General features: G+C 41.8%; 1 protein-coding gene across 1 annotated transcript; it reads right to left on the bottom strand.

The window, feature by feature from the left end:
- Positions 1-9,415: 9,415 nt before the first annotated feature.
- LOC129858003 (adhesion G protein-coupled receptor E2-like) lies at positions 9,416-11,605 on the bottom strand. Its single transcript, XM_055926883.1, has 5 exons — positions 11,579-11,605; positions 11,115-11,228; positions 10,962-11,022; positions 10,084-10,280; positions 9,416-9,625 (listed from the first exon to the last, which is right to left on the bottom strand). Exons 1-5 carry the CDS (start codon positions 11,603-11,605, stop codon positions 9,416-9,418), a joined length of 609 nt encoding a protein of 202 aa, XP_055782858.1.
- Positions 11,606-15,708: the final 4,103 nt, after the last annotated feature.

Genomic DNA, 15,708 nt, shown 5'->3' with positions numbered 1-15,708 from the left:
CCGAATACAACAAGTGTAGACCTTACAGTCAAATGCTTACTTACAGGCTCTAACCAATCAGCCTGATGGATAAGTCAGATGCTGTATTATAAATAAAAAAATTGCTAATCAGTATTTTTAGTATGTTTATTGGTCTTACCAAACCATCTTTAATATAACCTAAGTGTTGTGGGCCATGGCGGCTATCACGTTACTTAAAATAACAATCATATCATCTGCACATTGTCGAATTAATCAAATCAAAGATTGGTCACTGTTCAGACGTATGGTCCAGGTCTCCAGGCAGCCAACTAGACAATTTCATATACGTAGGCACAGGCTAGTTGTTATGCACATCATACAAAAAGGTTAAACAAAATCTGACAGATTGAAACCAATTGAAATTGTTCACTTTGCAATTTGTTTTATCTATGTTGTAATACATTTATGTATTTTGGGGGGTTCAGACTATATCCATAACTTTATCTTGAGCCATTATGGGTCAGGGTTGCCTCAAATAAAATCACAAGAATGTAAATAAAATATTAATATTGGCATGAGAATCTTAGAACCAAAACAATGACCATGTTTGTGACAATTGAAATACACCAATGAAATGCCAAACATACAAACTGGTGTATTCAAAAAATATATATAATTAACCTTTATTTAACTAGGCAGGTCAGAATGGCGAATAATGACAAATTATTGGCAGACTATTGATAACATGTTATGAATGTGTTCTAGTGCATGAAGTTGCAATAAAAAAACATTGATTTAAGTTGAGGTTAAAATGCTGTTGCGACCGGTGGCCTCCATTGCGTTTCTTAGCTGATAGAGCGACACCACAGGCCTTAAGCAGGGATAGGACCACACAGGCCAGCACCACAGAAATTCCAACCCACCCGCATCACCTGGTCACTTTTCTGTCAATGAGGAGTCAAACACAGAACGTCTAAACATGGATACTCAACTCACATCGAACACACAGCCTTCTAAAACAACATAAAACATGACAAAACTATCACCAAGGTAGGCAACGAGACACACTGAGATATGGTGCAAATATTAGGAGTTTTATTCCTTAAATTTGCAAAAAATACAAATTATGCCAGGAGAAGATAAACCAAAAAGTATTAAAATAGACAAATAAACTGAATTGAAATTAAAACAAACTGTCCTAAAGCTTCAACTTCAAAAATAATTGAAGTCAAAAAGTGCAGAACAGAATGTAACATAAATAAACTCATGAATCAACTTCAAAAAAAAAAACTGATAAGAGGAAGTTTTACCTCATACACCGAGTACACAAAACATTAAGAACACCTGGTCTTTCCATGACACATTGACCAGGTGAAAGCTATGATACCTTATTGATGTCACTTGTTAAATCCACTTCAATCTGCGTGTAAATAAAGGGGAGGAGACCGGTTAAAGGATTTTTAAGCCTGGAGACAATTGAGACATGGATTGTGTATGTGTGCCATTCAGAGGGTGAATGGGAAAGAAAATATTTAAGTGTCTTTGAACGGGGTATGGTAGTAGGTGCCAGGCACACCTCTTTGTGTAACAAACTGCAACACTGCTGGGTTTTTAACACTCAAACATTTCCCATGTATCAAGAATGGCCCACCTAAAGGACATTCAGCTAACTTGACAACTGTGGGAAGCATTGGAGTCAACATGGGCCAGCATCCCTGTTGAATGCTTTCGACACCTTGCAGAGTCAATGCCCCGACCAATTGAGGCTGTTGTGAGGGCAAAAGGGGAGGGTGCAACTCAATATTAGGAAGTTGTTCCTAATGTTTAGTATACTCAGTGTATGGAGAGTGGACAGTTCCATTGTCTGGTAGAAGGTGAGTTTTGCAAGACATACATTTTCAATATACATGATCGTGATATAACGTTTCAGGGTACTGATCAAATTTGAAATACATACAGTTATTTTAGCATTAACAGTATCAATGTATGAAAGGTACTTTCATATTCGACATGTGAATCAAAAAGTGTTCCCCCGCAGTGAACAGAGGGGTGGCACTTCCCAACTCCCCTCCGGAACCATGCTTTAACAATGGAAATCCGGTCGGACCTCCTTCACCAGAACACAGCTGGCTTCCATACTGCAGACATGGGGCCGGTAACTGCGGAGACAAACAGAAGACATTACCTTGAACTTTGACTGTTTGTTGATAAGGATATTAGTTCAATTATAACGTTAGATGATACCAGTGACTGTTACAACGTAATATGACAAGTCGACTCAACATAGAAAAACGATAATAACAAATGTCAAGACTAATTGTGCATTTCTGCAATAAAGCTATGGATGGGATATATGAAACCAAAACCAAGTGTCGTGTTGTTACTTATATATTATATGTATAGCGCAAAGTAATTGTTAACGTGCATACATAACGATATTTGTTAGGCAGGGGTTTTTACTGTGCGGGCCGCGATGTGGCTGTCAGACTCCTTTCCCTCTTAGTAGTTCTACAGTGTTGTGCGTCACCTTTCTCTCTTGGATTCCCCTGAACAGGTTGAAGCTGATGAGATGGGTGCAAGGAGAGAGGGAGAGGCGAAGCGAGACGCTTCACTCTCGCCAAAATCTGTCCAAAATAAGACCAGTGCGTTTCTATGGGCTTATTTTGACCTAAGCTTGTCGCCTGCCTTACCGCCTCTGGGACAACAGCTCCCAAAGTTAGGGCGGAGGCATGAGCATCTCGTCATTATCTACAGATCTCTGGTGCAGGAGCATACAGCGTGGGTGGAGTTGGACACCATATTAGATGCAACGTTGGCTTGACCTCTCCACCCTCTGACCAATTAACCTAACGTAGCAGGAGAAAGAAACGCCTGAGTGGGGTCTTCATCAACCGGAATTATCTGGATTTCAGGCTTCGCCTCTTTAAGCCTGTTGTCACTAAGAAGCCTAATGCCACTGCTGCTGAGTGGGACTGTACTTGGTTAATTCCTGTCCTTGCTGATCGCTGTCTCCAAGGTGGTGTCAAGTAGGGCGTTCTCATTGGGCAGTCTGACTGGTCCTCGGGGTGGTGTCCTGTCCCTCTTCACCACAACCTCTACCTCGATTTTTGTAAAACAAACACTTGGCCATTCTTTCTCACCAATGTCTCCTAAATATACAGTTAAAGTCGGAAGTTTACATCCACTTAGGTTGGAGTCATTAAAACTCGTTTTTCAACCACTCCACAAATTTCTTGTTAAACTATAGTTTTGCCAAGTCGGTTAGCACATCTACTTTGTGCATGACACAAGTAATTTTTCAAACAATTGTTTACAGACTATTTCACTTATAACTCACTGTATCACAATTCCAGTGGGTCAGAAGTTTACTTACACTAAGTTGACTGTGCCTTTAAACAGCTTGGACAATTCCAGAAAATTATGTCATGGTTTTAGAAGCTTCTGATTGACTCATATGATGTCAATTAGCCTACCAGAGGTGTACCTGTGGATGTATTTCAAGGCCTACCTTCAAACTCAGTGCCTCCTTGCTTGACATCATAGGGAAATCAAAATAAATCAGCCAAGACCTCAGAAAAAAATGGTAGACCTCCACAAGTCAGTCTGGTTTATCCTTGGGAGCAATTTCCATTTCTTTAGATTTCCCCATGATGTCAAGCAAAGAGGCACTGAGTTTGAAGGTAGGCCACAGGTACACCTCCAATTGACTCAAATGATGTCAATTAGTCTAACAGAAGCTTCTAAAGCCATGACATCATTTTCTGAAATTTTCCAAGCTGTTTAAAGGCACAGTCAACTTAGTGTATGTAAACTTCTGACCCACTGGAACTGTGATACAGTGAGTTATAAGTGAAATAATCTGTAAACAATTGTTTGAAAAATTACTTGTGTCATGCACAAAGTAGATGTGCTAACCGACTTGGCAAAACTATAGTTTGTCAGCAAGAAATTTGTGGAGTGGTTGAAAAACTAGTTTTAATGACTCCAACCTAAGTGTATGTAAACTTCCGACTTCATCTGTACATTCAATATGAAAATACACAGCAGGCCACAACTGTGCATGTGTCAGCATATGGTCTCACAAGGGGTCTGAGGATCTCATCTCGGTACCTAATGGCAGTCAGGCTACCTCTGGCGAGCACATGGAGGGCTGTGCGGCCCCACAAAGAAATGCCACCCCACACCATGACTGACCCATCGCCAAACCAGTCATGCTGGAGGATGTTGCAGGCAGCAGAACGTTCTCCACGGCGTCTCCAGACTCTGTCACGTCTGTCACATGTGCTCAGTGCGAACCTGCTTTCATCTGTGAAGAGCACAGGGCACCAGTGGCGAATTTGCCAATCTTGGTGTTCACTGGCAAATGCCAAACGTCCTGCACGGTGTTGGGCTGTAAGCACAACCCCCACCTGTGGACGTCGGGCCCTCATACCACCCTCATGGAGTCTGTTTCTGACCGTTTGAGCAGACACATGCACATTTGTGGCCTGCTGGAGGTCATTTTGCAGGGCGCTGGCAGTGCACCTCCTTGCACAAAGGCGGAGGTAGCGGTCCTGCTGCTGGGTTGTTGCCCTCCTACGGCCTCCTCCACGTCTCCTAATGTACTGGCCTGTCTCCTGGTAGCGCCTCCATGCTCTGGACACTACGCTGACAGACACAGCAAACCTTTTTGCCACAGCTCGCATTGATGTGCCATCCTGGATGAACTGCACTACCTGAGCCACTTGTGTGGGTTGTAGACTCCGTCTCATGCTACCACTAGAGTGAGAGCACCGCCAGCATTCAAAAGTGACCAAAACATCAGCCAGGAAGCATAGGAACTGAGAAGTGGTCTGTGGTCACCACCTGCAGAATCACTCCTTTTTTGGGGGTGTCTTGCTAATTGCCTATAATTTCCACCTTTTTTCCACCAAGGCTCAGTGCAGACAAAAGCCTATTTTTAAAGGCTCAGTGCAGACAAAATACAATCTACGCAGGATTGCATTTTCAACCAGCAACTATCAGGAAAAAAAACAGTTCATATTTTTTTCACACTTTTACAGTGTTAGTTTCATCAGCTGTTCTTTTGATCAACATGATACGAAAAACCCACATTTTGTCTGCACTGAGCCTTTAAAAATAAAAGGAAGTAGTGCACACAGAGAGATTAGTGTGATGACAAGGAAAGGCTTACACTTAAGACAAACACATACATATTTTTTCACAATTCTTACCCAAACATTGTACAATTGCATCAAGCATGAACCCAGGTTGGCACTGACAGATGTAGTTGCCGATACAAATGTTCTCCACAGATGGAGGTGTGACACTCATCGATATCTATATTATACATACGGCTGAAAGACAATGTATGTGTCAGCCAAAATCACAGGAGGTTGGTGGCACTTTAATTGGGGAGGACGGGCTCGTGGTAATGGCTGGAGTGGAATCAGTGGAATTGTATCAAATACATTATTATGAGCGTTCTCAGCAGCCTCCACTGGTCAAAATACATTGAATCGTCAAGGATGCTCAAAAACTGTTTTTCTGGTCAATGTGTTCATACATCTTATCACATTTTTATTGGGCGCATACATAAGACCAGCATCATGACAGATAAGTTGTAGAGAAGCACATTCTGAAACAGTTGCACACACACAACAAAACATTAAGAACACCTGCTCTTTCCACGAGAGACTGACTAGGTGAATCTAATTGAAAGCTATGATCAGTTATTGAGGTCACTTGTTAAATCCACTTGAAATTAGCGTAGATGAAGGGGAGGAGACGGGGTAAAGAAGGATTTTTAAGCCTTGAGACATGGATTGTGTATGTGTGCCATTCAAAGGGTGAATGGGCAAGACAAAATATTGAAGTGTCTTTGAACAGGGTGTGGTAGTAAGTGCCAGGCGCACAAGTTTGAGTGTGTCAAGATTTGCAATACTGCCGAGTGTACAAAACATTCGGAACATCTTCGTACTATTGAGTTGACCCCCCTTTTGCCTTCAGAACAGATTCAATTTGTCGGGGCAAGAGCGTTCCACAGGGATGCTGCCCCGTGTTGCTTCCCACAGTTATGTCAAGTTGACGGGATGTCCTTTGGGTGGTGGATCATTCTTGATACACAGGAAACTGTTGAGCATGAAAACCCATCAGCGTTGAAGTTCTTGACACACTCAACCCGGTGCACCTGGCACCCACTACCATTTCTCTTTCAAAGGCACTTAAATCTTTTGTCTTGCCCATTCCCCCTCTGAATGGCACACATACACAATCCACGTCTCAAAGGCTTAAAAATCCTTCTTTAAGCTGTCTGCTACCCTTCATCTACACTGATTGAAGGGGATTTAACAAGTGACATCAATAAGGGATCATAGCTTTCACCTGGATTCACCTGGTGAGTCTGTCATCGAAAGAGCATGTTTTGTACACTCAGCGTTTATATACTGTATATATACACACACACACTGTATATACAGTGCCTCCAGAAACTAGTCACAACATGTGTTTTTGGGGGGTTGTATTAAAGCTTAAATTTAAAATTGGTTAAATTGAGATTTTGTTTCACTGGCCTACACACAATACCCATAATGTCAAAGTAGAATTATGTTTTTAGAATTTTTTACAAATTAATAAAACATGAAAAGTTGAAATGCCTTGAGTCAATAAGTATTCAACCCCTGCTTTCCAACATAAACTGGGAGACAAATTCACCTTTCAGCAGGATAATAACCTGAAACACAAGGACAAATATACACTTGAGTTGCTTACCAAGACGACATTAAAATGTCCCCGTGTGGCCTAGTTACACTTCTGACTTAAATCGATTTGAAAATCTATGGCAAGACTTGAAAATGGCTGCTTAGCAATGATCAACCACCAACTTGAGAGCTTTAATGTGGTACAATCCAAGTGTGCAAAGTTCTTATAGACTTACTCAAAGACTCTGCCAAAGGTGATTCTAACATGTATTGACTCGAGGGCATGATGTAAATGAGATATTTCTGTATTCCATTTTCAATGAATTTGCTAAAATTTCTAAAAACATGTTTTCCCTTTGTCATTATGGGGGATTGTGTGTAGATGGATGAACCCCCCCCCCCCCCCCCCTCCATGCTTGGATCCCATGCTTTCTTCATAGTACAAACCTGCTGTTCCGAACCAAGGCTTTAGTTATTAAGCTACTCTGAGCTCACGCCTGGAAGAAAGCACAGGGTTCAAGTGCAAGAAGTTTTCTGAGTTGATGTGTGATCAACGATTGCATGTTCTCACACACTCTCTGTTAATATTTATCATTTGATCTATTCTTGTTTCCTCCCTTTCTCAATCATACTTTTCATTTGTGACAATATGTACAGTATTTCATTTAACAGCAGAATGCGTAACTACAGCTACTCAGTCGCTCTATCAACATTAGGGGAACGGAGATAAAGGGTTAAAGCCATCCAGTCACATAACAAAAATAACTGATACACATGAGCTTTCGAGTATAACCAGTTACAAAATCGATAATCATAAGCTTAAAAAAGGTCCAGCACTCATATATTTCCCAAAGAAAAAAGCATTTGAGTGACTAAAACACCCCCCCCCCCCCCCCCACAGATTCATATGCTCAGAATGTACCTTCTCTCATTTCCAACTATCAGTAAGGCTGAAGGACCAGTCTGAGTGGGTGGGGAGCTCACCTTGATTGACGGCAACTTAGATGCAATGCTGCAGTGAGATCATCTCAAGCAAATGTGCTGATACACGAAGCTCAACTCAAACAAGATTCCAATCCTGTCATACATCACGGTTTCACAAATGATTTGTCTATCCAACTGCTTGGTTATTGTAACCGCAACGATAGACAACATCCTGTCTCAGTTCATGTTGGACAATTTCAGTTGAAACTGGTCGGGAAAAGCCTGGGTTGACTTCATCAATTACATTTGCTGACTGCCAGACCATGTACATAAACCATGCCTTGCCATGATGTCAATAATTTTGTATACATCGTTTGGCATGTCTCTTCTGTTGCAGTTCATAGCAGCACTGACATGACAACTGAGTCGGAGTTCCAAACATAATTTCTTCCCCCATGCTGGCCAGTAACTAGCTAACACCAGATACAGATGAAAGTGAAAACCTAGAAGTATATTTGCCACAGATAAATAGGAGAAACCTATAACAGCCTGCAGTCAAATTTTGACACCAGTAGTCTAGCTAGCTATGTAAACCACGTCCCTTTGCGAACACGTCTTCTGCAATGATGGTTACAAGGCAGTACTTATTTAAACAAGGTATGAGAATAAGACGTTACGATTGGTGTATTAAAATGAGCGGCTAAATGTGATGTTTCACCGATCCCCAATAAGCAAATAGTATCTGGATTCCTGAATTCAAGATTTTGACATAAAGGAGGAAGCAAGTCACTTTATGATCTAACTTTATCACTGTACTGGCGACAGTCGTTTGTCATACTCTGATAGGGTTTAATCCAAGTCATCCAATTTGATGATTAACATGATTTTGACTTTTCAGGACCTTTTAAAGATACTTTTCATTCTCTGACATTCTAACCAAAACAGAAACTCAACCTGGACCGTCTGTTCTTCACCTACCCGTTTCAGGAAAGCCAGGTTTTAGGAACCTGCTGCTGATGGACTTGATGAGCTTTACTACGCAGCTCTCTAATTTGAGCTTTCCTACTTAGAAAGCCTGAAATATTGAAGAGGTTTGCTGTTTTGTTCTCCTCGTTTCATGTTTTCACGCAATCTGCCTGATGCACTTGAACTGGTCTCCAGGCCGCCGATCATAGGCCACATAACAATATGTAGGTACGCATGTGCAGTTTGTCCCTTTCTACGTGTACCGTATACACAGTGAGCGTAAAGGTGTGTGTTCATTCTTTCATGAACAAACATGTACGTCCTTCCTTTGATTACAATGGTATGGTAAGCTCGTCTACGTACAATTGAACCGAGATAAAAGTAAATTGACATTGATGGGAATTGAGAACAATCAATAATCTATCATTTCAAAATACATTTATATATTTCATGAAATCATGTTTAATTGACTGAGGTTGAAACTGAAACTTCATATTTACATTTTCTAACAGTTCGTTGACAGTCTAAATAGTTATTTTACAGTAAATTGACATAGGGTGGGATTATATACAAAACACAGGAAAGAGAGATTTTAGAAATCCCTGCTGTCTAAATTGAGGTGCTTTAGAGGTTAAAATGCTGTTCTGGTCGGCTCCCTCCATGGCTCTTTTTGCTGATGAAGCGACACCACAGGGTCATGAGCAGGGATAGGACCGCACAAGCCAGCGCCACGGAAGCGCCCGCCCACATCACCAACGGCAACTGTCTGCATTTCTGTCAATGTCAATGCGGAATAACAAGAATCAAATACAGACCATACTACTGCCCCAAGGAAGGTCTGCTCGGGGTGTGAGTTTTAAGGCAAAAATACCTTCTCACAGATCTTAGACCCTTTTCCCTCTTAGCAGTTCTACAGTGTTGTTGTGTATCACCTTATTCTCTTGGATTCCCCTGAGCAGGGCAAAGCTGCTGAGATGGGTGCAGGAGCACACAGTGTGGGTGGAGTTGGACTTCACTGAGGTGCAGCCCTGGATTGACCACGCCCCCTCACCATCCTCTGACCAATAAACACAGGTGGTATTCGCATCACTGGACTGGGGCACAGAGGAGATGAGACTCATATAATTTTATGAACAGCTAGGGTCTACTGCGTGCATATCTGTTAAACAAATGTATTTAAAAAAATGTCTAATAAAACCTGTTTTAAAGGGATAGTTCACTTTATTTTGAAGTTAAATCCAGAATAATCTGGCTAGCATTTTTTATCCGTTAGTGGTGCATTCAAAAGCATGGGGACGTAGACCACACCGAGGTCTTTCCCCATGATTTTGAACATATCGCTAATGGATACAATACATTTCCACTAGCATTGCTACATTCCCCAAAAATTGTAGCTAGGAGATTATAAACATTGCTAAATAACCGGCAATTTATTTTTATTTTTTACTTGTTTGGAGCAAACAATCACAGTCTAGGGAAGTCAAAGATAAGCGAAAGAAGTGAACTATCACTGTAACTGACAGTCAGCCTTTTAGAGAAACACAATTGTTACCTTCAAGTGATTGAAGGTGAGAATGATAGGTTCAGACAGGTTTGTTGTGTTGGGGTTGCTAACAGATACAGTCACCACTCTGGAGGAGAGCTGCTCAGAGCTGTTGGTCTGCAGACCAACAGAAGTCTGCAGACTCTTATAGCTGAGCAAAATGGCAAACCCAAATCCTGCAAACATCATAACACAAAACCAATCCACTTAAAACATACAGAAACACAAACAATATAAAAACAAAACCAATTCACAAATCATCAAGTATACAAACCCATCAACCTAAAATAAAACACACACGGTACATAAAATATGCCCCATATACAGTATAATAAGCCCTGCACAAAACACAAAAACCACACAAATCCTACAAGATATAAAATAAAGAAACGTATAGAAATGTCAGTAAATACTTGTCACTCAAACTCTCAATTACTTTATTTTTTTAAGAAGCCTAATGCCACTGCAGCTGAGTGGGACTGTACCTGGGTAATTTGTGTCATCTCCGATCGCTGTCTCCCAGGTGGTGTCAAGTTGGATGTTTTCATTCGTCAGTCTGACTGGTCCTCGGGGTGGTATCCTGTCCATCCTCACCACAACTTCTACCTCTGTTTTTCAACATAGGGACAAAAATCTATATCGAGTAAAAATCACCATTATTGAAAGAACAAGTGGTCACTTAGTGGTCAATGTGTTCGGTGTAAGGTTAAGTTGTGGTACCGGTGATGTTAAAGTGATCACTAAATGTGTTTTCAGTACAAGTGTTACCTGTATGGCTTGTGTGTTACCTGTATGGCTTGTATTTATCCTGCTCACATTTTCTCTCAGCTGTGGAGCAATCAGTCTGATAGAGTTTTCTACTGTCCTCAGTAGCGTAGTCACTTTACCGCTGTTACCACCTTGACCATTGGACTGGAGTTGAAGAACAGCAGTGACATTGGCCAGGACCTTTAGAAAAGACAGACAACAGAGACGTGATGTAACGGGTGTGTGTGTGTGTGTCCGCACGCGCTTGTATGTAGCTCAGGGAGGCAACATACTGTCAAAAGCGCCTCTCCGGTCTTTTCTGTAGCTCCAGCCAACCCAGAGGAGTTACTCAACACCAAACAGTTGTTTCTCAGGAGAGACAAGAGGCTGTCAAAACCTGGTAGAGTCTGAGAGAGACAGAGGAAGTACACAGAAAGAGAGAGAAAGATAAATGAGAAGAATATGGTGAATAATCAAGATGAAGAGAAGTACTTGAGAAAATAATCATTTAAAAAGAGGAAGAATTTACCTGTTCAGGTGTACTCTGAGTTGCAAAAGGGTCACAATTCAGCTCTAAAGGAAAACCATGAATGCAGATGACCTCAGATCGTACAAATACAACACAATACATCAGGCCGGTCATCGTGATTGTGAAACTGGTAACTGGTAGGCTGGGTGGAGGTTTCAACAGATGACCACAAGCGAAGACAACTGAGGTCAGCAGAAAATGAAAAGGTAGAACAAGCATTTCTCTCACCTTGACACTTAGATTGGTTGTTGCCATAGGTCGTGAATCCAGGGGGACAATGACACCTGTAGCTGCCCTCCAGATTCCAGCAGGTTCCAATCTCGCCACAGGGGTATTTGTTCCCAGCCCCTATACACTCATTTACGTCTGTGAGTGAGTGAGAGAGAGAAAGAGGAAGTGGGGGAATAAGAAAAACGATGACCACATGGATGTGTCGGACAGTGACCTAACAGAGTGATACTAAAGACACGCAATACCCGAAACACAATGTGGATAAGACGTTTCAAATAATTCTGGTCAATGCATTTATTCGTTTTGCGGTAAAGTGACTACCTCCCCGGTACCACAACTTAACCTTACACAGAACACATTGACCCAAGGAGAATGGTGTTTCTCTCACCTACACACATAGAACTTATATCGCCTTCCTGATGGAATCCCTGGAGACAACTACACCAGTAGCTTCCCTTCATATTGTGACAGGTTCCCCACTCCCCACAAATATGTCTGTCCTCACCACACTCATCAATGTCTAAAAGTAGAAGAGATTGGTGGGGGAAAAAAGGTGGGGAGAAAGATGATGATGAAAGTATATGTGATGAAAATGGGAGAGTAACAAAAAAATACAACATTGCAATTGTCTGTATATACAGTGCATTTGGAAAGTATTCAGACCCCTTGACCCCCCACCCCAAAATACATTACAGCCTTATTCTAAAATAGATCATTAAATCTACACACAGTACCCCATAATGACAAAGTGAAAAAAACATAAATATATTATTTACATAAGTATTCAGACCCTTTGCTATGAGACTCGAAGTTGAGCTCAGGTGCATTCTGTTTCCATTGATTGACCTTGAGATGTTTCTACAACTTGGAGTCCACCTATGGTAAATTCAATTGATTGGGCATGATTTGGAAACGCACACACCTGTCTATATAAGGTCCCACAGTTGACGGTGCATGTCAGCGCAAAAACCAAGCCATGAGGGCAAAGGAATTGTCCGTAGAGCGCCGAGAAAGGATTGTGTCGAGGGACAGATCAGGGGAAGGGTACCAAAACATTTCTGCAGCATTGAAGGTCTCCAAGAACACAGTGGCCTCCATCATTCTTAAATGGAAGAAGTTTGAACCACCAAGACTCTTCCTAGTGCTGGCCACTCGGCCAAACTGAGCAATCGGGGGAGAAGGGCCTTGGTCAGGGAGGTGACCAAAAACCCAATGGTCCCTCTGACAGAGCTCCAGAGTTCCTCTGTGGAGATGGGAGAACCTTCCAGAAGGACAACCATCTCTGCAGCATTCCACCAATCAGGCCTTTATGGTAGAGTGGCCAAGTAGAAGCCACTCCTCAGTAAAATGCACGACAGCCCGCTTGGAGTTTGCCAAAAGGCACCTAAAGGACTCTCAGACCATGAGAAACAAGATTCTCTGGTCTGATGAAACCAAGATTGAACTCCTCGGTCTGAATGCCAATGGTCACGTCTGGAGGAAACCTGGCACCATCCCTACGGTGAAGCATGGTGGTATGATAGACACATTACAAGATTATGTTTAATACTGTTTACGCATCAAATGGTTGTTTTATGCAATAGAATAGGTTTCTATTAGTACTTTCTCATGTGACTGTGTGAACTGAGAGGAGCCTCTGATGCTGACAATTTATTTATGAATGGTTTGGTGATACTATTTCATAGAATGAGTTGATGTTTGTACCAAGGGAGAGATCGCTCGGGTATGGATAATAATAACGAGAGGAACCTTTTCTTAGGGGTCAAACTGGTTTCTATACAATAAGACCAGTCTTCACAGCAAATGCTATCTCGCTGGGGGATACTCCTTTCTCATATATCAAGGTAGAGAGGAGGTAGTAATTCAAAAATAATGTTAAACACTATTATTACACACAGAGTCAGTCCATGCAAAATATTATGTGACTTGTTAAGCACATTTAGGATTGCCATAAAGGGGTTGAATACTTACTGACTTAAGACATTTCAGCTTTCATTTTTATTAATTTGTAAAAAATTCAAAAACATAATTCCACTTTGACATTATGGGGTATTGTCTGTAGGCCAGTAATGTGGAAAACGTAAAGGGGTGTGAATACTTTCGGAAAGCATAGGATGTTGTTCAGTAACAGAATGACTACAAGGGATATTTAGGAATAGTTGATTAAGACCGAATTCCTTCATCCAAAGAGGATATGGACTCACCAACTAAGCACTAATGCAATAGATAGATTTGTTATATTCCCGAGGTTTCTTATGTCTTAGATATAGGACAGACAGTTTAAACCTTATGATGAAATTTTTTGACTGTCTGTTTTAGACTTTTAGAGGTTAACAAGTAATACAATAAAAATCTTTAAAAAGTTAGGGTCAAAATTATTGACACCCTTATTATCAATACCTCACCTTGTGAGGATAGGGGCAGGCCCTCATACCACCGTCCACAGGTGGGGGTTGTGCTTCCAGCCCAACACCGTGCAGGACGTTTCGCATTTGCCAGAGAACACCAAGATTGGCAAATTCGCCACTGGCGCCCTGTGCTCTTCACAGATGAAAGCAGGTTCACACTGAGCACATGTGACAGACGTGACAGAGTCTGGAGACGCCGTGGAGAACGTTCTGCTGCCTGCAACATCCTCCAGCATGACCGGTTTGGCGATGGGTCAGTCATGGTGTGGGGTGGCATTTCTTTGTGGGGCCGCACAGCCCTCCATGTGCTCGCCAGAGGTAGCCTGACTGCCATTAGGTACCGAGATGAGATCCTCAGACCCCTTGTGAGACCATATGCTGACACATGCACATTTGTGGCCTGCTGGAGGTCATTTTGCAGGGCTCTGGCAGTGCACCTCCTTGCACTAAGGCGGAAGTACCGGTCCTGCTGCTGGGTTGTTGCCCTCCTACGGCCTCCTCCACGTCTCCTGATGTACTGGCCTGTCTCCTGGTAGCGCCTGCATGCTCTGGACACTACGCTGACAGACACAGCAAACCTTTTTGCCACAGTTCGCATTGATGTGCCATCCTGGATGAACTGCACTACCTGAGCCACTTGTGTGGGTTGTAGACTCCGTCTCATGCTACCACTAGAGTGAGAGCACCGCCAGCATTCAAAAGTGACCAAAACATCAGCCAGGAAGCATAGGAACTGAGAAGTGGTCTGTGGTCACCACCTGCAGAATCACTCCTTTTTGGGGGGTGTCTTGCTAATTGCCTATAATTTCCACCTTTTGTCTATTCCATTTGCACAACAGCACGTGAAATTTATTGTCAATCAGTGTTGCTTCCTAAGTGGACAGTTTGATTTCACAGAAGTGTGATTGACTTCGAGTACATTGTGTTGTTTAAGTGTTCCCTTTATTTTTTTGAGCAGTGTATAAAATCACATAATTTCCCAACATTTCTGAGCATACAATATAGCTCAGTATTTGAATTACGTATTTATTTTTTGATAAATCTTTATCAAGGGTGTCAATAATTTCAGACCCTACTGTATGCTACATTATCATAATGTTAAAACTGACAGACAGTGGTAGCTTTAATTATCCTGTTTTATTCATATTAGTGGTAAGGAATTAAAGCTGTTATTAGTTATTAATAACATCTTAAAAACACAGTATTGACCTGTACATCCTCCATCTGCAGAAGTGAAATAAGTGATCCTAGATTCGAACCCAGGATGACACAGACAGTGGTAGCTACCAAGGGTGTTGAAGCAAGTAGAATGGTTCCCACAGATGGAGGGATCTTCCACACACTCCTCTGTATCTACATAACACCAAATAAGTATTTGAGGTTAGGACAGATCTTAGGTATTAGTCAGTTAGTTGGTTGGCTTGAAATGAGTGAGAATAGAGAATAGTTTTAGCTAATGAACAGTGAATGCATTCTTTTAGACACCATCATTCTCACTCTAACCTCTTGGTAAGTCTGAATTCTAAACTTCTTATCCTAGATGTGAACCTGTAAAAGGCACCAGTTAAAGTCAAACAGATAGAGATGAATGAAACAATAGCCTGCTGTCTACACTTGCCATTAAAATACAGTGATCTTTTTCCATCACCTGGGTAAATCAGTTGATCTTACCAGAACAGCCACTTCCAATCTTAGTAATCTTATGCCCTGTTTGACAGA

Source organism: Salvelinus fontinalis, chromosome 1 (assembly GCF_029448725.1).
Source record: "Salvelinus fontinalis isolate EN_2023a chromosome 1, ASM2944872v1, whole genome shotgun sequence".
In the NCBI taxonomy this organism is placed as follows: Eukaryota; Metazoa; Chordata; class Actinopteri; order Salmoniformes; family Salmonidae; genus Salvelinus; species Salvelinus fontinalis.
Note: the sequence above shows the minus strand (reverse complement) of the source record. Positions and strands in the feature narration are given on the sequence as shown.